Source organism: Ursus arctos, chromosome X, assembly GCF_023065955.2.
Source record: "Ursus arctos isolate Adak ecotype North America chromosome X, UrsArc2.0, whole genome shotgun sequence".
Classification (NCBI taxonomy): Eukaryota; Metazoa; Chordata; class Mammalia; order Carnivora; family Ursidae; genus Ursus; species Ursus arctos.
In genome coordinates this window covers 14,921,497-14,947,364 of record NC_079873.1, presented here as the reverse complement: position 1 = coordinate 14,947,364, position 25,868 = coordinate 14,921,497, and the positions used below count along the sequence as shown (strand labels likewise).

At 43.5% G+C, this 25,868-nt stretch overlaps 1 protein-coding gene across 13 annotated transcripts in view; it reads left to right on the top strand.

Annotated features, from left to right (window-relative positions):
- ADGRG2 (adhesion G protein-coupled receptor G2) overlaps window positions 1-25,868 on the top strand; it is a 126,955-nt gene that overhangs the window by 48,845 nt on the left and 52,242 nt on the right. For all 13 annotated transcript variants that reach the window (XM_057310413.1, XM_057310409.1, XM_057310398.1 and 10 more), the window contains one exon: window positions 6,818-6,936. In XM_057310413.1, coding sequence (XP_057166396.1) covers window positions 6,819-6,936 — 118 coding nt within the window. In that variant the 5' untranslated portion in view covers window position 6,818. The remainder of the gene's footprint in view (window positions 1-6,817; window positions 6,937-25,868) is intronic.

The window sequence follows — 25,868 nt, the reverse complement described above, 5'->3', positions numbered from 1 at the left end:
GGAGGGATGGGGTAACTGGGTGTTGGGCATTAAGGAGGGCACGTGTTGTAATGAGCACTGGGTGTTATATGCAACTGATGAATCACTGAACTCTACATCTGAAACTAATGATATACTATATGTTAATTAACTGAATTTAAATAAGATAATTTTTTTTAAAAAGCATTCATTTGGATTTACCAGTATCTAGTGCCACTCTTAGCTCTGGGCAATTGGGGCCTCTGGCCTGTGTCTCATGCTTTAGAGGTCCCCCTCTCTGACCTTTCCCTATTCATAGCCCTCTGTAAGGATGAGAAGTTTGTGACACAAAGAAATGATGCCCACCTGGAACCTGCCTTACTCTGCCCCCAACCCTTGCTCCTAGATCTTGTTCTGGGACCCTGGGACCCTGCAATTCCCTATACAGTCACTGTGTGCCTATTTCCAGGACCTAAGCAGGCCTCTTTCCCCCCAGGCTGCGTGTGTCATGCTGCAGGTGTCCATACCGTTAGACCTAAGCGATGACCAAGGGGTAGCTGCTTGCAGGGAGAGAGGGGGATTTGGATATACAGGCTGGGTGTCCACATACACGTGCACAAAACTCTTGTATTTTGAGATGGAGCCTTAGCGGAAGAATAAGGGCAAATTGTACCTCCTTTTATTATTATTTTTATTTAAAAACATTTTTTTAAGTAAGCTCTATGCCCAGTGTGGAGTTTGAACTCATGACCCCAAGATCAAGAGTCACATGCTCTACCGACTGAGCCAGCCAGGCGCCCCTGGACCTCCTTTTAAACTCTTAACCTGTATATCACAAATGTTAGGAATGGGCCTGGTCACATACCACTTTCTTTGTTCTTCATTCTTTGTTGCATCTCAGATCTTGCATCTTTTGCCTGAGTACATCTTTTAGGATTTGCTTCAGGGAGGATTTGCAGGTAGTGAACAATATCACAGTTTTTGTTTGTCTCTCTTCTGGCTTCCATTGTTGCTTATGAGAAGATAGCTGTCAGTCTATCACATGCTCCTTTGAAGGTTAACTGTCTTGTTTTCTGTGGCTACTTTTAAGGTTTTCTCTTTGTCTTTGGTTTTCTTCAATTTCATTATTTTGTGTCTAGGTGTGGATTTCCTTTTATTTATTGTAGAGATTCTTTAGGCTTCTTGAATCTGTGGATAGATTCAAACTGGTTTTCACCAGTTTGGGGTCGTTCAGTCATTATCACTTCAAACCTTGACTCTTTCCTCCTTTTTGAAATTTTTTTTTAAAAGATTTTATTTATTGGGATGCCTGGGTCACTCAGTCGGTTGAGCATCTGCCTTCAGCTCATTCATGATCTGAGGTTCCTGGGATCAAACCCCACATCAGGCTCTCTGCTCAGTGGGAAGTCTGCTTCTCCCTTTTTCTCTGCTCGTACTCTCTCACTTGCTCACTCTCTTTTAAACGATGTTATTTATTTTTCAGAGAGAGAGAGCGAGAGAGAGAGAGAGCGCACAAGCAGGGGGAGTGGCAGGCAGAGGGAGAAGCAGGCTCCTTGCTCAGCAAGGAGCCTGATGTGGGACTCGGTCCCAGGACTCTAGCATCATGACCGGAGCTGAAGGCAGACGCTTAACCGACTGAGCCACTCAGGTGTCCCTCCTTTTTGAATTTTAAGTGTATGTTAGACCTTGTGTTTTTTTCTCCATGTCTCTGAACTTTTCTTTTGTATTTTGTATCTGGAGCTTAGGTTTACTTCATTAGGCCCATAACCTCAGGCAGACAGTGGTTCCTTTGTTTATATTACCTCCCTGAGTTCCTGCTTTCACTTCACCTTTGGCCTGGTGATTCTTTTCTATCTTGTCAGCTTTTTGATATATTTAAGAAAATGCTCTTAATATTCCATTTTTAATTTTTGATTGTCTTCAGCAGAAGGTTTGGTCTAAATAACTGAACCCAACATATTCTTGGAACACTGAAGAAATTTTTTTTCCTGAGGTATTTGCTGTATCAGGGTCTTTTAGTAGAGTTCAAATAAAATTTAATTATGCTTTTAGTAACGGTTTCTGGATCCTTTTTTCAGAGTAGTTAAACACATGACCAGAGACTCTGAGGGAAAAAAAAAGCAACCTTGAGATTCTTTGACTTCTTTGACAGTTGAATGATCCAAGTCAATTGCTTTATTTGCACTGAGAACCTCTTTAGTACCTCCCTTTTAAATTTCCCCTTGTGCAAGTCTGGTTAACCAACACTTATGACTCAATGTAAATATCTCAAAGGCATAAAGTTTTCTAGGAGGCTTAGGGAACAATTACCACACCCCTTGTTACTTCAGTCAAAAATATTCATCATTGCATATATCACAGCCACCATGTTATAATCAAATTATGCCATTTAATCAGAGGTAATAGAGAATAACCCCTACCCAGACCTGCCCTAAAGTGGTATTAAGCTATTGCCCCCCCTTTTAAATCTTATTCTTTAATTATTCTATATTTAGATAAAGATAAATTTATCATTTATTGCCATTCAGGGTTGCACTGATGACATATGTGTCTTTAAAAATATGATAAGTGATAGTATATTTAAAGAAATTGGAGAGATATAGAACAATTTCTTGGAGGGTTACAAGCAGGGCCATGGCCTACAGTCATGTCGCTTATGCACCGTACAGCCCCAAGGGTTGCCATTTACATCAGAGTCCGCAACCTGGGTTCTTGGGCCCAGGACCATGATGAAGCTTGGAAAATCTATGAGTGGTTGTCTAGCCTCAAGGTCTAGATTTTACTATTTAAATGCTAGCAGATAGTTGTCTTTGCAATTGATGTGATCTTACCAGCTAACCTCAGCACCTTGAAAATTTGCTAAGAATCAGTGGCTGTTTAAATTATCTTTCTTTATGACCTGGAGGGCATTGAGCTAACCCAACTTAACCCTGGAAGGTGAAGAAAAGTTCCAGCTCAAAAAGATAGAAATGACTGTCATGTATAATGAATAAGGCTTCAACAAAATCCACAGATTTCCCTCTTTGCTCAGTAATCCTAGGACTTTATAGCTTAGCGTGACGTCCTCTAGCTTATACAGAAGGCAATAGGAACTGCATTATTTTAAATACCGTAAAACTGCTCCTATTAGGAAATGTATATTCAGTCTTGAGGAACGATACTTCAGGCTCGATAACCGAAAGCAGTCTTTTCAGAGGCGGCTGGTCTGTAGTAAGTCCTTCTTGATCCATACTCTCTTTCTGAGATGATTGCTGGCATCACCCTTCATTCTGGCCTTTCTTGCTCTCATTTGGGAGTTGAGTACAAGCTCCTCAGTGAAAAGGCGTGGCTTATTTTGATCAGCGGGCCAATTCCAGCATATAATAACCAGTCACTGTGTACCATGACTAATTTAACTTTGACCATATCTTTTTTTTTTTTTTTTAAAGATTTTTCATTTATTTGTTTGACAGAGAGAGAGACAGCCAGCAAGAGAGGGAACACAAGCAGGGGGAGTGGGAAAGGAAGAAGCAGGCTCCTAGCAGAAGAGCCTGATGTGGGGCTCGATCCCAGGACTCTGGGATCATGCCCTGAGCCGAAGGCAGACGCTTAATGACTGAGCCACCCAGGTGCCCCAACTTTGACCATATCTTATATACCACTCAGGAGGTCCTGCCCTAGGAGTTGGCAAAGCTCAAGAATGAGTTTGCAGAAATTTTGAAATTATATAATATATAATATTTATATAATATATAATAAACATTTTGAGTTCGTTGATTCATTTCACCTGATGGACTCAGAAGTTTACTTCCAAGAAGACACATTCTCAGGCCAGCACTGTGGCCTGGTAGAAAGAGTAGGAGTCCCACCAAACAGCCAAATGACCATGACCCATCTCCTAGAGCATGTTGGACCTCTTCCTTCATCTGTAGACTGAGGATTTGAGGGTAGGTGAATTCTGAGTTCCTTTCCAAAAATAAACTGCTCTGATACTCTTTCCGGAACTGAAATTAGATACTTAAACAGTAAATCTTTTTTTTTTTTTTAAAGATTTTATTTATTTATTCGACAGAGATAAAGACAGCCAGCGAGAGAGGGAACACAAGCAGGGGGAGTGGGAGAGGAAGAAGCAGGCTCCTAGCGGAGGAGCCTGATGTGGGGCTCGATCCCATACGCCGGGATCACGCCCTGGGCCGAAGGCAGACACTTAACCGCTGTGCCACCCAGGCGCCCCTAACCAGTAAATCTTCTAAGTTAGTTCTACAAATTCCAGGTAGCGTTGAACCAAGGCATTTGTATAGGAGAGAGGTTTTCCTTTTGTAGAGGTTTGGTTCACTAAATACAGATGTAAAAAAAAAAAATAGCAGTGCTTTTGGAGGGGGAACTGAGTTCAGAAATAAAAAATAGATTGATTTTTAAACCTTTTTTTTTTAAAGATTTTATTTATTTATTTGACAGAGATAGAGACAGCCAGCGAGAGAGGGAACAGAAGCAGGGGGAGTGGGAGAGGAAGAAGCAGGCTCATAGCGGAGGAGCCTGATGTGGGGCTCGATCCCATAACGCCGGGATCACGCCCTGAGCTGAAGGCAGACGCTTAACCGCTGTGCCACCCAGGCGCCCCTGATTTTTAAACTTTTAAATGAAACTTTTTGTGACATATGCCTAAGTATACGATTCAGTGAGTTTCAGGAACCGAACACACCCACATAACCAGCACACAGAATGTTACCTGTACCTCAGAAACCCCTTCGTGTCCACTTCTAATTATTACACCCACACCCCCCCTTCCAAGGATAACCACTCTCCTACTCCTTGCTCCATCGATTGGTTTTACCTGCTTTTGTACCTCATATGAATGGAATTCTGTACGATATGCATTCTTTCATGTCTGGCTCCTTTATCTAACTTTATGTCTCTGAGATTCATCAATATTGTTGTGTGTAGCTGTAGCAGACGCTTACATTTTCCTCCAGAGAGACATTGCTACATCTTTGCATTCTGGTTGGAGTGACTCATTTGGGAGGGTCAACAATATGCCATTGTGAACACAGAGGATAAAAGTGAAGAGGAGCGCCAAACCAGAGGCATTTGACAACTTATTAACATAGTGTATTATTAATACATAATATAGTTTATTGATTTAAAAATGTAAATCTTCTTTGGAAGGAGAAGGACTCACCTCCTGTCGAAGACATTATCACGCCATGTCCAAGGAAAGAATTCCCTCCCTGGTACTGGTGATGGCTGTTAAGTTACAGGATCCTTAAAGATTGCCAGCTTTTCCTTGAGGCTGAGAAACTTGTGTTTTATCCCCATCTTTCTGTGCCCTCATCCCTGCAATCCCCACACTGTTTTACCCTGCACTTGCTGGGTGCAAAATAGGTATCTGTCGACTGAACGAGTGAAGAAGAGTACAGCAGACATTTATAGTGGCTTCACAGGGCTTACTCACCACGGCAACGCTATTTGCTTGATGCTGTTGTCACCGTTTGCTAGATGGGGATCTAGCAAATCCTGGCCATTGGAAATATCTTGTCCGAAGTCACTCGGACGTTGCATGGCAGAGCCGGAACCTTGCAACTCCTGCTCGTCAGTCTCCACGGCCGTGCATGCGCACTCTATCGTTCTGAGGCTGGCCGAAGCTGCAGTGGTGGCCGGGCTCAGGGGTGCTCTGTGGTTCAGAGTTCTGCCAGCTGAGAACATCCAGGCTGGTCTGGCCTGGCCGCTTGCCCTGGGGCCGTGTAGAGGGAGCCTGCTCAGTGGGCTCTCACTTCCCCATGCTTGTGCCCGAGCCCGTGGGCAGGTTGGGCTTTCCCGGCTGGCTTCTTCCGCCCTCGGTGCCCCATGCCCGCCGCCGCTGCTGGTGCTGACTGCTGGTCATGGGGTTCGATCGGCCAGCTCCTCCACTGTGAGAGGAACAGAGTCTTAGGTTTGGCGATTCTGTGTGCCAGGCTCCCCTCTCAATAGCTTTTTTTTAAATTGCCCCTCAATAAATATTTGTTGAATGAATGAATCTATGAACGGTAAATGAGGCTTTTAAACTCAGTTTTGATATGAACTTTGCTTTTTTAAAACAACGTTGACTCTGTCCTCCTGACTAGTAAAGATGCAAGCAACGATAATGGACTTGTATGTAATAAAGAGGAAATCCTTTTACAGTAGACTATTTATAGGATTCTCCAACTCTTCTGATTCTTAGCATAGTTTTTAACCAGCCTTTATATAGTGGTAATAATTATAGATGCAGAGCTTTGTGTTTTTAATTTCTCCTCTTGATATTTTGCATGTATTGATGTTTTCCATAAATTCACAGGGACCACCTTGCTTATCTTTTTAAAAAAATTAATTTTAAGTGAAGCATAGTTGACATACAATATTACATTAGTTTCAGGTGTACAGCAAAGCACTTTATAAATTCTGCACTTTACAAAATGCTCACCATGGTAAGCGTAATTACCATCGGACGTCATACAAATTTATTACGGTATTACTGACTGTATTTTTTATGCTGTATTTTTCATCCCTGTGACTTATTTATTTTATAACTGGAAGTTTGTCCCTCTTAATCCCCTTCACTTATTTTGCCTGTCTCCTCTGGCAACCACTAGTTTGTTCTCTGTATTTGTGAGTCTGTTTCTGTTTTTTTTTAAATGATTTTTAATGTAATATGACATCCCACTGGGTGGTCCTCCAATATTAAACAGAGGTTTTGCTTTTAGTAGCCAGTGCCCCATCTGGCATTGCCAGTTGTCTGGAACCAGAGTAAGTTAAAGGAAGCAGGATTGCAGGTTGCCTTCGTTAAGTAACTGACCTCTTGGGTATTGCTCTCTTGTGATTATGGGATGCTATGATGATATGTTTCCCTCTTATTTTATTCCAGGATGTTTTTCTCTGGCAGGCAGTGTGGCCATGTTGGCAGACCTGAAGAACTTTTACTGATGTTCAAGATATTTCTTATCATCATTTGTCTTCATGTTGTTCTGGTTACATCCTTGGAAGGTAAGGTGCCTGGGTTTTGTTTTGTTTTGTTTTTCATTTTTTCCCCTGTTTTATCTCTGTGTATGTATGTTTATTTAGGTTTTTTGTTTTTCGTTTTTTTTTTTTTTTTACTGTAAAATAAACATATCAAAGCTTACCATTTTAACCATTGAACCACTGGCATTAAATAGATTCCCAATTTTGTGCAACCATCGCCACTATCCATTTTTAGGACATTTTCATCATCTCAAATAGAAACTCTGTACATGTTAAACAGTAGCTCCCCATTCCCTTTTCCCCCCAGTCCTTTGTACCCTCTTTGCTTTCTGTCTTTATTCCAGGTACCTCATATAAGTGGAATCATTCAATATTTGTCCTTTTGTGTCTGGCTTCTTTCACTTACCATGTTTCCAAGGTTCATCCACGTTAGAGGATGTATCAGCATTTCATTCCTTTTTAAGGCTGAATAATACTCCATTGTATGTGTAGACCACATTTTGTTTATCCATTCAGTGTTGATAGACATTTGGGGTATTTCCACCTTTTGACTATTGTAAATAATCCTGCTGTGGATATTGGTGCACAAGTACAAGTTCGAGTCCATGCTTTCAGTTCTTTTGGGTACATATACCTGGGAGTGGAATTGATTGCTAGATCATATGGTGATTCTGTGGTTAACTTCTTGAGGATCTGCCACACTGTTTCCCATAGTGGCGGCACCATTTTGCATCCTACCAGCAGGGCACAAGGATTCCAGTTTCTCTCTGTCCTCACCGACACGTCTTTTTTTCTGTTGTTTTGATAATGGGTGTGAAATGTTACCTCATCGTGGTTTTTTTTTTTTAAAGATTTTATTTATTTATTTATTTGACAGAGATAGAGACAGCCAGCGAGAGAGGGAACACAAGCAGGGGGAGTGGGAGAGGAAGAAGCAGGCTCCTAGCGGAGGAGCCTGATGTGGAGCTCGATCCCATAACGCCGGGATCACGCCCTGAGCCAAAGGCAGACGCTTAACGACTGCGCCACCCAGGCGCCCCTCATCGTGGTTTTGACTTGCATTTCCTTAGTGATTAGTGAAGTGGAGCATCTTTAATGGGCTTGTTGGACATAATGTCTGTCTTTTTTTAGAGAAACGTCTACTCAGACCTTTGACCCATTTTCGAATTGTGTTGTTTGGCTGTTTTTGTTGTTGTTGAGTTTAAGAGTTCGTTATATATTCTGGATATTAAATCCTTTACCAGATAATACGATTTGCAAATATGTTCTCCAATTCTGTGTTGTCTTTTCATTCTCTTAATAGTGTGCTTTGACGCACCAAGGTTTTTTATTTTTGATGAAGTCCAGTTTATCTGTTTTTACTTTTTTGCCTGTGCTTTTGCTGTCTTATCCAGAAACCATTGCCAAGTCTGATGTCATGAAGATTTCTCCTACATTTTTTTCAAAGAGTTTTAGAGTTTTAGCTCTTGTGGTCAGGTGTTTTGATCCATTTTGAGTTCATTTTTGTATATGGTGTGAGGTAAGGGCCCAGCATCATTCTTTTGCATGTGGACATCCACTTTTCACAGCGCTATTTGTTGAAAAGACTGTCCTGTCCCCATTGAATGGTCTTGGCACCTTTGTCAGAAATCAATTGACCACATATGTGAGGGTCTATTTCTGGTATTTATTTGTTTCTTAAAGTATCCACTTGAAGACACTTCTGCATTGAAACGTTAAGGGAGGTAGAGAATCAGTCAAACGAAGCAGCATGGTTTTCAGAAGAGAGGATCTTTAGAATGAAATACAAAGAAAAGTTATCTAAGGAAGGCAACAAAAAGGCCAGAAATCCTAGCTGCAACATCTGTAGGTACAACTGCCAAGAAAATACAGTGCTATGCAAATGGAAAGTATCCTCACCAGGAATGTTATTTAAGAAGAATTATTAAGGATACACAGAGAAATACCTTTCTTACCTGGAGGAGAGTGGCAGGATCAAGGAATCTTCCTTGGATAAAGCAAATATCTACTAGCAGCAAACAATGACATGTAAACAAAACAGATGCACAACACACATACGCCAACTAAATAGAAAACTTCCCAACAGGCTAAAACACAATTGACAATTCTTCAAAAAGCAGGCACTTAAGCATGTCAAGAAGCCACAATACTTTACAAAAAGAAATGGTAAGAGCTAATCATATACTGACTGCTTACGATGGGTCGGGTCCCTCCGTGCTTTACACATATTCACTTTCTTAAGCTTCTCAACCACATCTGTGAAGGAGAGGTCCTAATGTTAGCCCTGTTTGCCAGATCAAGAAACTGAGTCTCAGATAAGTAAGTTGTTCAAGGAAGTGGCTGACCGGAATTTGTAGCCAGCTCCGAATTTTGTGGTCATAACCAGAAAACCAGAGTTCGCAAACTCTGAAAACATCAGTTCTCAAAATATCAGAATCCCCTGGAGGACTTGTTAAAACACAGATTCCTGGGTCCCTCCCCCCAGAGGTTTTGATTCAGTAGGTATAGGGCCAGAGCTAAGAATGGACGTTTCTAACAAGCTCCCAGGTGATGTTGATGTGATCAGTTCAGACTACACTTTGAGGACCACTGCCTGCACAACTGGCAGAAGACAGAAGTAGGTAGAGAAAATTCCTCCAGATAAATATCCTGGGCTACAGATTCTGCTGTGGTACTGTGATGTTCCTGTAACTGCTCACACGTCATCTTCTCAGGGCATTAAAACATCACTGTGGGATTGGCAGAGCAGAAATCAAATGTCCCCACTCTACTGATGAGTAAACGTCCCCAGGGATGTGATTGGTTGGGAAGTGGTGGAGCCAGACTAGATACTAGATCTTCAGTCTCACGTTTCAGTGCTTTTTCCACCACAGGGTAGATGAGGAAGGAAAGTGAAACATAAGGGGAAAAAAGTCATCAAAATGAAAGCAGCTTGGTAGGAATAAGTCTTTTTGAAAAAGTATATTTTAAAGTGATTAAAATGGAGCAGGTAAACAAGAAAGTGCGTGAATGCCAATGGCTCCCATGTCTCTCTGCGAATGATCTGTGCCTATACGACCGTGCGTGGCCTGTCCTTGGAACAAGCCCGAAGTGCCAGGGAGTTAACACTCCACAGTAGTGAGGGGTGAGAGTTGGCGTTGACCTATGCCAGCTTCCTCGTCCCTTGGTGAGATGATGCTGAGCTGTGTTCTACACAGCTCGTAGATTGTTGGGGTGTGCCCCAGTTGCCCCCAGTAGTAATCTACTCATTAATGTACCCATTATCGGCTTTACTCCCTTCCCTATCTTCCTTACTCCCTCCCTCTGCTTTCTGGGATCTCCCCACTTGGAACTGCACGAATGGTCCAAGGTCCGGCCAAGTATTGCTCCCTCTATAAAACCTGCCCTGATCTCTTCAGAAGAATTAAATCCCTCTCCCCAGTGCTTCTTTTTCTCTTTATTCATATCTTTTTATACTTGTCCCCTTCTATCACAGCGGTAGTTACTTCCTTTGCATCACGAGTCCTTTTAGAGCATTGTCAGTGCCAGGTGAGAAGGGAGAAGGAGGGTTTGGTGAGGTAGATGGGAAACTAATGGGAGGAAATGTAATGAGGGCTGGGGACTTGCTCTGGGCCAGGCCCTGCTAGGTGCTTTATGTATATCATCTCATTTAATCTTCACAAAAATTCATCATGATAGATACTTTTAGTCTCAGTTTACAGATGAAGAAACTGAGTGTCAAAGAGATTAAGTCATTTGTGCAGAGTCTCATAGCTCAGAGGATTCCCCGTTGGGATCTGTAGCTCGTGCTGTTCATACTCTACCAGGCTGCCTCGTAAGTGTCTGAAAGCTGAAAGAACGTGTCACTGAGGTGTGGGGAGAAGATGGAGAGGGAGCTGGGGCATGCTGCCAGAGAGCAGCCATTCCCCCTGGCTCTGGGGGATCTGGACTGCAAACACAGTAGCTTCACCCTGGAAGCCTGAGAGATGACTCAGTAGCTCTTTTTTTTTTTTTAAGATTTTTTTTATTTTTATTATTTATTTATTTATTTGACAGAGAGACAGCCAGTGAGGGAGGGAACACAAGCAGGGGGAGTGGGAGAGGAAGAAGCAGGCTCCCAGCAGAGCAGGGAGCCCGATGCGGGACTTGATCCCAGGACCCTGGGATCACGCCCTGAGCCGAAGGCAGATGCTTAACGACTGAGCCACCCAGGCGCCCCGACTCAGTAGCTCTTGACAGGTCTGACACTCTCTTGGTAGGCCACTGGCCAACAGAGAGAATCCTTAGACCTTAATACTTTCAGCTGTGTAATTTGGTAATGTGTGAGGGAATCATTCTTGGTCTACCAGAAGCCCACATGAACTTTGGTAGATAACTATACTTCTCTCTAGCCTCTAGCTCTCCTGGGCTGTGCCAATGCCTTTTTTCTTTTTTCTTTTTTTGTCTTTGAAGGAGGTCTTCTTTTAGGTACAACTATTTTCCAGAGGGTGAGATGACATAATAGTGGAAGATGGTTATAATTTCATCCTTGTAGAATTGTCTTCCCCATTTGGAAACAATTACACATTTGAGCCAGTTTGGTGAGCTCATGAACTATAATCCCCAACTTTCTCTCTCTGGTCTGGGCCTAGATCTTTCTGTGCTGCAGGCATTTCCAGAGATAGATTCCTCTATAATTCCCCTCTCCCAAGGCCTCACTATCTTGTTTCCTCTTACCCTGTCATGCTTTGTCCATCAAAGTCTTTGTTCTTCCTTGTGCAGCGCATGGTAAAGCTGTAGGAGGGTAGACTGTAATGGCCCTGAAAGGCAGGGAACCTGTCTTGTTTGACTTTGTCCTTCAGTACCAAACCGGGTGCTGCACTCCCTCTCTCTCAACTCTCTACCTGCGCAAATGAGATTATAAATACCATGGCATTGATACATGCTCAGCCAATCTTACAGCATCCCAAATTCCCATTACCCCCACACAGGCATGAGGTCACTTCTGGTAGACCCTGACTCCTTCCCTGGCAGATAGAAGTGGTGACAGGGAATGGTAGAGGCTCTGGATAGATTGAGGGGGAAACTGAAAGCAGAGGACATTGTGTCCCACTTTCCATTTAGAACTCCTGGTCAGAACTCATAGCAGCCTGTACATCAACTTGGTGGCCATGGTAGAGATAAAAGATGGTGACATAGTGTGTTTAGGCAGAGAGAAGGCTGGGGATGGTGTCTTTTTCAAGTCTTTCTTGTCTCTTGTGGGCAGGGTAGAGATTCTAAATGGCCCTCATGTTCCTTGTGGGTAGCTGTTATGTTGTGAGCCAGGAGCAGGGACAGGGCTGCAAAAGCGATGGTGTGGACAATTTAGACCAGGAGCCAGATGAAGGATGTGACAGACACTCGGGGGTAAGACCTGAGGGGACCTGGGTCAACAAGAGAGGGACCCCAGGCCAGGGTGGGCTACTGAGAGAATAGACCATGGGGGCCAGTGGACACAGTCTTCAGCCGTGGGTGCCAGCCGGATACTCAGGAACCCCACAGGGTGAGGGAAATCTCTGGAGAGGCCATTGAGAACCCAGTGCTCAACATGGGGTGGGCTCACAGATCCGGGCCCCTTTCTCTGCTGCCAGAAGGACACTAGCATCCCCATTCCCAAACTGGAAGCCATCTTGACTACCAGAAGGAAGAGGAGGCAAAACAAAGACTGTGCATTTGTCCAAAAAACATTGATTACCTGGAGATATCTCAGAGCAAGAGAGCTACCTTAAATCACAGGTTTAAGGATCCCTTTCCTGTACCCTTGGAGTAGAGGCTCCAAAATAAGATGGCGCCATCTTAGATATTAAAGGAAGCTTGGGTATTTTTTTTATGTGTCTGTTTATTGTTGCTGTTGTTTGTACATCTTAATTCTGTTTGTAAGTTTTAAAGTAACTCTAAAACGAATACCTATTAAGATGTGTTAGGATACTCTGCTAGGGATTGTTGAAGGTGATCACCGTATCCTGAATTCTGCTCTTCCTTCTGGTTTTACCTTTTCAGGTCTGAAGAAGTATCTAGTCAGGTCCTTGAGGGTAAGGGTGACAACTTTTTCCTCTCTGTGTCCTCCATTATCTAGTACATAGTAAGTGCTCAGTAAACTCTGGTTGTTTGACTGGTTTTGATTTGTGACTCTAGTCTAAAGCCTAGAGATACTCTAAAACACAGGCCTCTCCCTTCAGCTTCCATCACCAGCATTACCCTCATCTGGACCCAGTGAGTTCTTTTACAACATATGTTACTCCTCTAACGTTTTGCATAGACCTCAATGAAGTGGCTGTCCATTGGCTAGAATTAACCTTAAAGAATGATTTCCTCTCCTGCATATGATGAAGGGGCTGAGCTGACTGCATGTTAGGATTCCTTCACACTCTCACATTCTGTGAGTTCAGTTACCCAGTAGGGAGAGTCTTCAGCTTCCTAACTCATTGTCCTGGGTTACCAGGGATCCTTGGGAGCTGCGTCGAACTGAGAACCATTCATCTCTGCCATCTCATTTTAAGGCTGCTCTCCATTCAAAATTTTTTTAAAAAGATTTCTTTATTTATTTTAGAGAGGGGAGGGAGAAGAGTGAGGGAGAGAGAAGGAGAGAGAGCCTCAAGCAGACTCCCCGCTGAGCGCAGAGCCTGATTTGGGGCTCGATCCCAAGACCCTGAGGTCCTGACCTGAGCGGAAATCGTCAGATGCTCTACCCACTGAGCCACCTAGGTGCCCCTCGTGTTCAAAATTCTTAGTGTGAAATTGGAAACAATTGAAAATGTTTTTTTTAATTACATTTTTTTTTTAACATAAGGTGATTTCAAGGGCTCTTCAAGTTACAGAGAAACCAGTGAATCTCTTGATTTCTAAATTGATAAAAGCTCGAGAAGTGGCTTTTGCCGACTGGTAAATCAACTGGTTGCCGGTGCTATCCTTGCCTTACTCTTCATGGAAAAGTCCCAGTGTCTCTTGGTAGGATCCAGTAGCAACAGCTCATAGTACTGAACATGAAAGACAGCAGCGGCAGCAGCAACCCAACTGGATATTTGTGTAGGTCTTCATGGCTTACAGAGCACCTGGGCGTAGATCATCTCACCGTGCCCCCCTCCTCCCCGAGGCAGGCAAAGAACATTGTACTCCCCCACTTCGCCGATGAGAAGATTGAAGCTTAAAGCAATGGAGTAACTTTCAAAGTTACTCAGCAAGAAATAGTATCAAGGTCCTGAAAGCAGCGCCTCAGAACTCTGTCGTCTCCCCCAGCCTGCACAGAGTGCTTGCTTTTGGCCATACGACTCTGTTGTAGCCAAGATCCTTAACCATGGTGATTTTAATCATAAGGAATGTCTCTTTAGACCAGGGGTTGGCAAACCTTTTCCATGAAGAGCCAGATAATAAATATTTTTGGATTCATGGGCCATATACAGTCTCTGTGGCAACTACTCAACTCTGTTGGTGTAGGCAAAGCAGCCATGGGCAATATGTAAATGGGCGTGTCTTGGCACCAAGAAAACTTTTATTACAGACACAGTTGGTGGGCCGGCTTTGGCCTGTGGGCTGTAATTCCCAGATGCCCGATCTAAACTGAGAAGTGGTGCAGCACACACTACTGAACATTTACGTGCCAACTGTTCCTTGCTTTCTACTTCTTGGCCAAGCCCTGGCTTCATAGGGTGCTCACCCCTTTCCACATGACACAGGAGTAAATCCTAATTATTCTAAGCCAAGTGTGGAATGCTGTTCCTTGCCAGTGTTTGATTTAGGAGTGGGCATGTGACTCCCTTTTGACCAATATAGACACACGGGAAAAGCTGCTGGGGGACTTTTAGGAAAAATTTCCCCACTCTTCAGATGAGAGTCAAGGAGAAACAGTTCTTCTGCCTCTGGACCCACACTCTCCGATATATGATCGCACTAGGTGGCACATGTGGCTATTAAATTTAAATGAATTAAAATTAAACGAAAGTAAATATTCAGTTCCTCAGTCAACACTAGCCACATTTTAAGTGCTCAGTAGTCACGGGGGGCTAGTGGTTGCTGGACTGGATGTTTTTGTGTCTGGATTTGATGCCTGAAACAGTGGTAGCCATCTGCAAAGCATTGAAAGGAGGTAGCGAGTGCCAGTGGAAAATGTGGATTGCCTGAGATTTTGAAGACATTGAGTCCCTGAACGAACAGTATGCTGAGGATGAAAGAACAGAAGGATGGAAAGGACCTGGGTCTCCCTGAGCTGCAAGACCAACCCTAGAACTGTCTGCATTTGGGTTTCTTGTTAAGTGGGCTCAATGAATATCCTTAATGTTTATGGTACTTGCCTCTGAAAGCATTCTGATGAATGTAAGAGTCAACTTTACAAAGGTTTACAGTTAATTCTTGAAAAAAAATGGGGGTTAGGGGTGCCTGACTCCTGCACAGTCAAAAATGCACTATAACTTCGACTCCCCAGAAACTTAACTACTAACAGCCTACTGTTGACCAGAGCCTTACTAATCACATACACAGCCTATTAATGCATATTTTGTATGTTACGTGCATTTTATACTGTATTTTTATGATAAAGTAAGCTAGAGAAAGGAAAATGTTATTAAGAAAATTATAAGGGGGAGCCTGGGTAGCTCAGTTGGTTAAGCGTCTGCCTGTGGCTCAGGTCATGATCCCAGCGTTCTGGGATCGAGTCCCACATAGGGCTCCTTGCTCAGCGGGGAGCCTGCTTCTCCCTCTGTCTGCTACTCCCCCTGCTTGTTCTCTCTCTCTCTGACAAATAAATAAAATCTTAAAAAAAAAAAAAGAAAATCATAAGGAAGAGAAGATACATTTGCAGCAATGGCTTGTGTTTATGGAAAGAATCCACGTGTAAGTGGACCCACGAAGTTCAAAACCGTGTTGTTCAGGGGTCAGTCGTGCTACGTGTCATGTCGTTATAAATGCTTCATATGTTACCTTAGTGCATCCTGACAACAGCAAGAATCAGATGTTAATCCCTTATTTCCTGCCTGAGGGAACTGAGGCTTTGGACCATTTGAGTCACTTCCAGGTTCACACAGCTGGAAAGTGGAGGTGGTGGGATTCTAGAACTTGTGTCCTTAACTGCTTCCTCAGTGTTTAGGTTGAAAATGGTTTTTACACAACTTGGACTGAAACGTAGCCATAATCATTCATCCTGAGATGGATTTGTATCCCCAAAGGACGAGACAAAGATTGAGGGAGATCTGAAGAATAAAAGCAATAGCTTCAGTGATTGAATCTGTTAGGGAGTAAGTTGATATTCCAAGAGAACACGTTGTTGAAATGTACCTTGATGCGGGTGTATCCTTACTTCAAGGAAATCCTAAGAAACACATTGATCTTGGCAAGAAGTCTTGTGTTCATAAGATCACAATGCTGTAAAAAACCATCAGTATAAATCGAGGATGCTTTTGCAGTGACGTCTGTGGTAATTGTGTTAGTTTCTTTTAGGAATGCACGTAGCTGGAAGGAAAATTTACTCTCTTGTTGCTGTAGTATTCATTATAGTATAAAATTGTGTTGAGAGAGAAGTGAAAAATATGAAATGGGCAATAGCCTTGCTTTGGTGAGTAAATTATAATTGCTTATAATTATCTCATTAATTGAATGAATAAGAACTGAACACACAGTTCCTTTTATACTGGATTGTATTTCAACGGTATATTCTTTCTCGTCTTGCTCCTAATATATGATTTGTTATTGCACTGATTTGGGTCCACAGTAAAGTCTAACATTCTGGATTTTAGTGGGCAGGCAGGAGGGCATGTGTTTGAATTAGTGAAAAATTTTCAGTTATAGGATATTTTCAAAGTAGAATTTTAAAACTTTCAAGTGAGTTGAGTAATATCACTAGAATGTAAACTCTATTTGAGGCCAGGGGCTTTGTGTTATCCCTGCTATAACCCCAGTCCCTGGCATACACAGTAGGCCTTAAAAAATAACAAATGGGGGTGCCTGGGTGGCACAGTCGGTTAGGCGTTGGACTCTTCGTTTCTGCTCAAGTCACGATCTTGAGATCAAGCCCCATGTTGGGCTCAGTGTGTAGTCTGCTTAAAACTCCCTCTGCCCCTCCTACTCATGCTCTCTCTCTCTCAAATAAAATAAATAAATCTTTAAAAAAATTGTAACAAATGAATAAACTTTGGGCAAACCCCTTCATGTTTTTGAGCTTGCTTACTCACAGCCTGCAGGGGATGGACCTGTTTGGTTTCTAGTCTTTTCCCTACCCATGACCTATTTTGTAATTCTTTAGTGAACTTCCAAGTCCTAAAAGATACTATCTTTGAAACGATTTATTTAAGAAAAAAATTTTCGGGATGCCTTCGGCTCAGGTCATTATGCCAGGGTCCTGGGATCGAGTCCTGCATTGGGCTCCTTGCTTAGTGGGGAACCTGCTTCTCCCTCTGCCTGCCGCTCCCCTGCTTGTGCTTGCTCTCTCTCTCTCTCTCTCTGACAAATAAATTAAAAAGAAAAACAAAAAACCCTTAGAATTAAAAAAAAAAAAACCTCAAAAAAGAAAAAAATTTTCCCCATTTTTGTGTTGAGCAAAGATACATATAACTGTATCCAGTTTTTGTGAACAGCAGTAGACAACCAGTGCAGATATAATTTTTAAAAAAATCACACTAATTTTCTCATGTGGCCTATTGTGGATAAATAAACAATTTTTGAAAGAATTATATATAGTCCAAGTGACTACCCTGGCCAGTTTTCTAGATCGAAAAATTGTACTAGGTCATCCTATTTAAGTTTCCTTCACCTCTGAGATGGATTTCTGTGAACTTCAGTTTCCTGACGTGTAATGCAGAGATGGAACCCCATGATCTTTTTAGGATGCCTTCCTATGGTCCTGAGCTACAGAAACTTGAATTAGACAAACAGTGTTGTAATAGATAGCCCCACTAATCAAGCATTAGTGAATAGGAAAGAACGTTTTATGGTTAGGTGGAAATCACATTCATGCAAATTTTGGAAAGAAACCAGTTTCACGATTTTTTTAAAAAAGATTTTATTATTTGAAAAAGAGAGCGGGCGGGGGGAGGTGGGAAGGGCAGAAGGAGAGGGAAAAGCAAACTCTGTGCTGAGCACAGAGCCCGACCGTGGGCTCAATCCCACAACCCTGAGATCATGACCTGAGCTGAAATGAAGAGTTGGAGCCTCAGCCGACTGAGCCACCCAGGCACCCCAGCTTCATGATTTTTTAAGTTCCCCTCTATGAGTTACTAATCTGTTGTTTGCATTAAGGAAAAAAAAAACTAGATTATTACATAAAAGTGAACTTTATCCAAGAGCACAGGATCATATAATCTGTATTAGTAACAATTACAATTTTTTGCTGGAACTATGATAAAATACTTCATAAATGTAATTTTATGCAAAGTAATCACCCCCATTTTACAGATGCACAAATACAAGCAGGGAGATGTTAGAAACTTACTCAAGGCAGAGCCAGGATTTGAACCCAAGTAAGTCTCCCTCAGGAGCCCAGTCTGTTAATCACATTTAAAGCTCGGTTAAGGAGCACTTTATTCATATGGAGGAGATTACCCCCAAATCAGTCTTTCAAAGCTCATGAGAAGCCAAAGACAATATAAGGTGAAGACATTAGAACACGAGCCACTAATGAACAAAGGCCAAAAGGCCTGCTAGGGAATTTCTGTCCAGAGGTGCTACAGGAAAGGGTAAGGTTTACACAGCCTTGAAATAGAGGCAACTCAAAAATACAACTTTTTTTTTCCTTTAATTTTTTAAAAAATTTCCTTAAGTAATCTCTCTGCCTGCCGCTCAACTTGGGGCTTGAACTCACAATCCGGAGATCAAGAGTCACATGCTCTACCAATGAAGCCGCCCAGGAGCCCCCAAAATACAACTTTTCCAACTAAGTAGGCTACAGAAGGGATATCCATACTTCCAGCCTTTGTTAGTGGCTTTTACTAGTATGTAGCTGTTTACAGAAGTGGTTTGTTATATGCGAGTCCTGCTCTTGAGGGTCATGAAAAAATGATAATATGGATGTTTGCTGGGAGCAAAACTAGGGAGGTGAGTCACAAAGAAGGGGATTTCATATATTTAGCCTCAAAGTGGTAGGGACTCCTCCTCCTCCAATTCCTATTGATTCTTGACTTTTTTCCTCATGGCAAAGAAAAAGAAAGTGGTGGTTGGGGAGAGTAATTTTAGCATTAATTTTGTCCCGTCATTAGTTTAATGGATATTAATTACTCCATAGCACTCAAATTAAATCGATGTGGCAGAGACTGGCTGGCAGCTCACCAAACTTCAATTTTTTCTTCCTCACCACACAGCTAGACTCCGTTATCCAGCCTCCCTTCCCATTAGAAGTGGCTATGTGACTGAGTTCTGGTTAATAGATGTGGACAGAAACAAAGTTTGCCACTTCTAGGCTTAGCCATTAAAAATCTCCCACCTGCTTCCCCTCACTCTCTCTTTCCCTGTTTGCCTGCTGGATACTGCTCTCCAGAGCAGACCTGGAATTTGCGTGTTGAACACGGCAGTGCCTCTGTCCTCGTGGGCCCCTCGATGACTGCATGGAGCAGATGCCCCTCTCTCTGCGCTACCCTACTCTCCACTCCAGGCTGCTGATTGGACTTGACATATAGAAAAGAAACTTCCGTATTTTTGAGCCCCTGAGATTTTAGAATTTAATTATTGCGGCAATTTGTCTTACCTTAACTAATACATCTACGACCCTTCTCGCCGGGGTGGTTGGTACATCTCGTTCTGCCATTGGAAGGTGGGGTGGGATGGGATAGGCATCTCCTCTTCCATGAGATCATAGAAGAGCCCAGGTTCATACAGTCCAAGCTGGGGGAGTCTATCGTGGTCACTACCGAGATGCTCCTTATGCAATCACGAGAGAGTCCTGTGAGGGCAGGAGGCCCGCCAGAGCCATCTACTCCTTTTGTGCCAACCCAGGCCAGCGGGACTGTCACAGTTCGCCATACGGTAAAGACGTACAGGCTCTGGACTTTTGGGGTCAAATCTTACATCTGCCATTTATTAGCTGACTATAACAAGGTATTTAGTCACTGTGGTTCAATCTCCTTATCTGTAAAGTAGCAGTATCTCGCACAGAATTACTCGCAGATTGAATGAATTAACGCATGGAGAGATGCGTGTAATCCACGTGACATACGGTGAGAACTCCCTAAATACTGGCCGTTCTCACTAGAGACCCGCACGGCGAGAGATTTCTTCAATGATGGCAGTGTTCCGTATCTGTGCTGCCCTATACAGTAGCCACCAACGGCATGTGGCTATTGAGCTCTTGAAATGTCACTGAGGAACTGGATCTTAACTTTATTTAACTTGAATTAACTTAAATTTAAGTAGCTACACGTGGCTAGTGGCTATGGTAGTGAACAGTACAGCTTAGACCATTTGTTCTAATTGCCTCAGAATTTTTCTCCTTCAGACCGTGTAAGTCAGGGTTCAGTCACAGAAGGAGAATCACTAGGGACATACACACACAAAGGAATTTGTCGCAGGGATTTGACCTTACGCGATGGCGGGAGCTGGCTCAGCATCAGCAGTCTCTGTAAAGCTGCTGTCTTCACACCTGATGCCAGAACTTGCCATGTACGATGGGTGGGCAGTAGGGAGGCAGGAAGAAGGGCAACAGTGGGAACAAGTTGGAACCCACAGGCATGAGTTGTAGCCACGAAACAGACTGCAACCTACATCCGTTCTTGTTACCTGTGACCTTGGTGGTATGGTTGTCCCACAGAAGCCGGGCCCTTAGCACAAAACTGAATACCCACCTCGCCCAGGAGTCGGAGAAGCTGAAGCGGATCTGGGGAGGCAGGTGCTGCTCTGCTTCTGTCCGTATGTCCCACAGGAAGCTCTCTCATGTCCCACACTATCCAGAAACTTACAGAAAAGGGAATTCTGGGAAATGCAGCTTAGCCTCGCCACAATGCTACGTTACCAAGACACCACACGTACCGGAATCCTAACGAGCTCAATATTGTATCTGTTAATAGTTCTAAGTAAAACATGATGCTAACATCTCCCAAGGCTCTCTTTAATTGTTTTTGTTCGGCAGCTGGCCCGAAGATATTCCAAAGAGCCTTACAGCCAGCCAACATTATCTTTGAGTAGAAGGAATATGAGTATTTTTAAAAAGTTTGTCTTTCCACTTTTCTGTGGTTTAGAATATTCTCCACATAAACCCACATTATTATATTATTATAATTAGAAAAGAAACTAATATTAATTTTTAGAAGCCAGCCAGTGACCCCAGGGGAGACCATGCATCCCACTAGAGGGCACCCTAATAACATCATGATTAGATGCACCTTTCACTTTTGCCCTGAAACTTTGCTGGGTCTTGACTTTTAAGAACTTAAGAAACAGAAGTTACAGTCACCTGATCTCCTGAAGCCCTTTGACTTCTGCTTTTTCCCTTACGTTTCCAAAGTGATTCCAAGGGTGTTTGAAAATCAGAAGCAAATAGTATAAAATGGAAAGAAAGTGAAGTGGAGGTCTTGCCCAATAGAAGGGAGAAACCATTTTTAGGAAGGTCACTAGGAAAATGAGGAACAGAGAGCATGATCGTATTATTACGGACATGAGCAGGGTTTCCTGTGCATTCTCATACATACCGATGAAGTGTGTCCTATTGTGATTATCTTCATCCCTGTTTTCCAGATGGGAAACTGAAGTGCGGGTGGGGTAAGGAAGTTGTCCAGAGTTACCTAGTGGTGGATTACAAACGTGCGGAATTAACAAGGGGCGGATTTGGACCTAGGCTGTCTGGGCTTCATAGTCTAGGTTCGTGAGCTACTTATCACACTTGAGGGATTCAGCGCAACGTCACATGGACTGCTGGGGCTGACTCCTGTTTCCCCTGCACCCCGACATCCCAGCAGACCCTCCCCCATCCTCTCATCTTATCTTAGAGTGTCTGTTGAACCTCTTTTTGTGCCAGCTTCCCAAGCACAGGTTCAGGTCCTCATCGCATCTTGGCCAGTCTACGGCAGCAGCCTCCTCTCTGGCCGCCTCATGTGTTTCGGAGCCATATAAAACAATACATATTGTTCTGTGCTAGGGGCTGGGGAGAGTGGGGAGGCCATTTTGCACCCAAGTCCTTATTTTAGGCTCTGTACCCCAGAGAACCTAAACTAAGATGCCAAGCGGGGGGTCGCTAGCTGGATTGTGCGCTGCCAAAGAGTGGTGTGATCTAAAAGAGACTAGGGGCACCTGGGTGGCTCAGTTGGTTAGGCATCTGCCTTTGGCTCGGGTCGTGATCTCAGGGTCCTGGGACTGAGTTCGAGTTGGGCTCCCTGCTTGGTGGGGAGTTTGCTTCTCCTTGTCCCTCTGCTTGTGCTCTCTGTCTCTATCTCAAATAAATAAATAAAATCTTAAAAGAAAATAAAAGAGATTAGGAAACTCTCTGTACCCTAGCCACTAGTGCTCCCACGCTACATTTCCAGATGCCTCTGCATTTAAAATTACCACAAGTAACTCTTGCTAACCCATAAAGTACAGGTGCTTTGGCATGAAAGAATATGTCAACTAACTCACAGTAGAATTACCCTAGACAGGAGTGGGAATCAGGGAGGAGAAGGGCAGGCAAGCAAATGTTGCTTTCCTTAAGCCGCACAGAGCATGCATTCTCTCCAGTGGCAATATTGCCCCCAAGGGAGTGAACATTGGGTCCTGGAGGCAAGAAACTCTTACCAATTATACAGGGCTGGGACTAAGATGAGACAAGTGAAGGGTCTAGAGCACAAAGTATTAGGAGATGCCCACTCTTAGCGCTGCATCCGTGAGTGTGCACAAATACAAAACATACACATAAATGGAAGGAGATAAAGGGATGGAAAGGGTCAGGCAAATGGGGGGGGAATGTGGGGATTTCAAGTAGAGTGGTCTGGATCAGCTTCTCGGTGAAGGTGACATTTGAGCAAACTTCCAAGGAGGTCCCAGGGCTCTTGGGAGGAAAAGCGTTCCAGGCCGAGGAAGCAGCAAATGCAAAGTGTGAATATGGCCGGCGTGTTGGAAGAATAGCAGGGAGGCCTGTGTGGCGGAGTGAGGGGAGAGTGGGAGGAGATGAGGTCTGCCTAGAAGGTCGTCTGTTCCGTGGGAATGTGGGGAGACGCCATGAAGACGTAAGGGTGTACTGTCAGTCTGATAAGTGTTCAGTAAAGTGCAAGGCCCGCCAAGAATTGCTGATTGTTGGCACTTTGGGAAGTTCTGTCAGCTAGCAGCTGAAGTTTTCTCTAATGATGTCATTATTAATCGTTTAATAAAAACGTTATGTCAGAGTACTTGTTGAGCAGCGTGACGTGAGATGGTCCCAGCTCAAGTAAACACTTTGGGCTGTGCCAAAGGAGAAGTGTTTTCATTCATTTTGTTGGTTATGTAGTAAAATCTGCAAATACAGTTCTTGGAAGAGTTTCTGTTGTTCCAAGCTCTGAAGAGCTAATATAATAACAAAACCATATTGTTTTGTTTGGGGTTCCCATATAGGAGTGCCTAGGTGTGGCACCTAGTTTTCAGTCATCTCTCTATGGAATAGTAATTCGATCCAGAAGAGGACTGCCACCAGATTACAAGTTTCAGCTGGGTCTAAAATATTCATGCAAGGGGGGCTAGTCGTATCTGTTTTAGATCCACTCCTCAAAGATTAAGCCTTTATCTTTCCCATTCAACTTGGGGCACATGTGTTGGAAGGAAATCCTTATTTGTTTGCCCAGGTCTAAGACAACCAGCCACCTCCCATTTTAAGCCGTACAATCCCCACGGCATCAAAAAGAGTGGGCAGAAAAATGAAAACGTCAGAAATGGTCAGCCGTGACCTCGCCTGACTTGGGTGCTGGTAGTTTGTTGGGGAGGTGATTTCAGAAATCAGGAGTGAGGGAAGGAAAAAGGCATTAGGAAAAGCAGAAAAGCCAATAAAGTATGTTACTGAGGTCACTGCTGTAGGCAGTGAAGGCTCAGGGTCATTGGATTTTTTATGTTGTACGTGATGTGTATTTGAATGACCATTTTAGCACACACTTGTGGGGTCTGCTAAGCGATTTGTCTGCTGTGATTGGCAATTACAGCTACTATTCCAAACTTCAGATTCCGAGTAATAATCGTCCAAGAAATACTCTCAAGTCTTTCCTTCATAGACTCTGCCTCATGGCTCTCAGATCCATTCCTATCTTTCCCCTGCTGTGCTTTCTATGCCAGGGTCCTGACTCCTTGCACTATTTGTGTTAAGTTCCTGCTCTTGAACTACCACTCGTGGGTTCCAGACTGATCTCTGATTGATGGAGACTCCTTAATGATGTCATCAGTCAATCCCAAAATATATGTTTTAAGATTTTACTTATTTATTTGAGAGAGAGAGAGAGCATGAGAGGCGGGAGACTCAGAGGGAGAAGCAGACACCCCACCGAGCAGAAAGCCTGACATGGGGCGCGATTCCAGGACTCCAGCAGATGCTTAACCGACTGAGCCGCGCAGGCGCCGCAATCCCAAAATCTTTTTGAACATCTACCAGATGCAGGGCACTGGACTGGATTCCTAAAGGATAATAAAGCATCAAGCAGCTTCGCATCTAGTTAGGAAAATGAGACCTACAGTAGAAAAGTTAAATCTAACAGCGCCCCATAGTGTATGTACGACAAATGTCAAGTAAATGGTGTAGTCAAGGAATAAATTAAGATAAAAAGAGGAGAGAGCCACCTCCGCTGACTTTTGTAGCCAGGGCATGCTGTAGAGGGCCAAAGAGCTGACCCAAGGAGGTTATCTTCTAACATTCCCATGTTTGAAAGGGTGAAAATATGGAATTTCATTTGAAATCACCTGATTTCTAAATGTGGGTAAGTAATTCAAACTTTCAAAAAAATTCAGTGTGATTCCCACTCTGTGGGCAAGATAGAACTTGCCTGGCAGCTGAATTGGGATCGTGAGCCAATTGTATGCGTTTGTTGAATGGCTGGCTCACCGCAGTGGGTGAGAAGTCGAATGTAAAGAACATTAAGATCCTTTCCGATGAGAAGATTCTGGGGTTCTAATAATTCACTCACATATGAGGCGATCAAGGCCTGGGCCTAGAAGGGGGCAGTGGGCATGGGAAGAAGGGACAGATGAGAGAGCGATTAGCGAATATTAATAATAATACCCTACATTTATTTTTTTATTTTATTTCTTTAATATTTTATTTATCTATTTGACAGAGAGAGAGAGACATCCAGCGAGAGAGGGAACACAAGCAGGGGGAGTGGGAGAGGAAGAAGCAGGCTCCCAGCGGAGGAGCCTGATGTGGGGCTCGATCCCAAGACCCTAGGATCACACCCTGAGCCAAAGGCAGACGCTTAACAACTGAGCCACCCAGGCGCCCCAATACCCTACATTTATATACTAGTTTATGGTCAACAGAGTTTGTCATTGGAAGCAGGATAGAATAGAGACTCAGAGGGTAGGCTCTGAAGTCGGACTGCCTGGGTTCAAATGTCAGCTGTACAGTGAATTACTGGTGGGGCCCAGTACACCTTGCCCAGACTGTTTCTCAAGCCGTAACACAGACTGATGTTAGTGAATTTATGTATCTCATGGAGTTGTTGGCTGATTCAATAATCAGTGCATATGAAGCGTTAAGCCTGGCTCACAGGAAGCATCAGCCACTGTTTGCTATTGCTATTTATCACACATACATCCTCTCTCTTTAATCCTTGCAATAGCCCCATGGTACAGGGAGAAGAATGCGCCGGACGGATGCCTGGACATGGAGGTGGGAGGTGGGGGAAAGGGAGGAGTCGGGGGTAATGATCCAAGAGTGAGCATTTGATTTGTACACTCAGCTCTGTGGCTGAAACGAACTCTGGGTTTCCAGGCCCTTCACTTAATCCCTGTGGGATATTTTTTTCTATAGAGGGTGTTTCCTTGCAATTCATATTTTCTATAATTTTAGAAAACTGGATTTCTGAGTATGGTAGGAAAAATAATGGCTCCTCAAAGACGTCCCT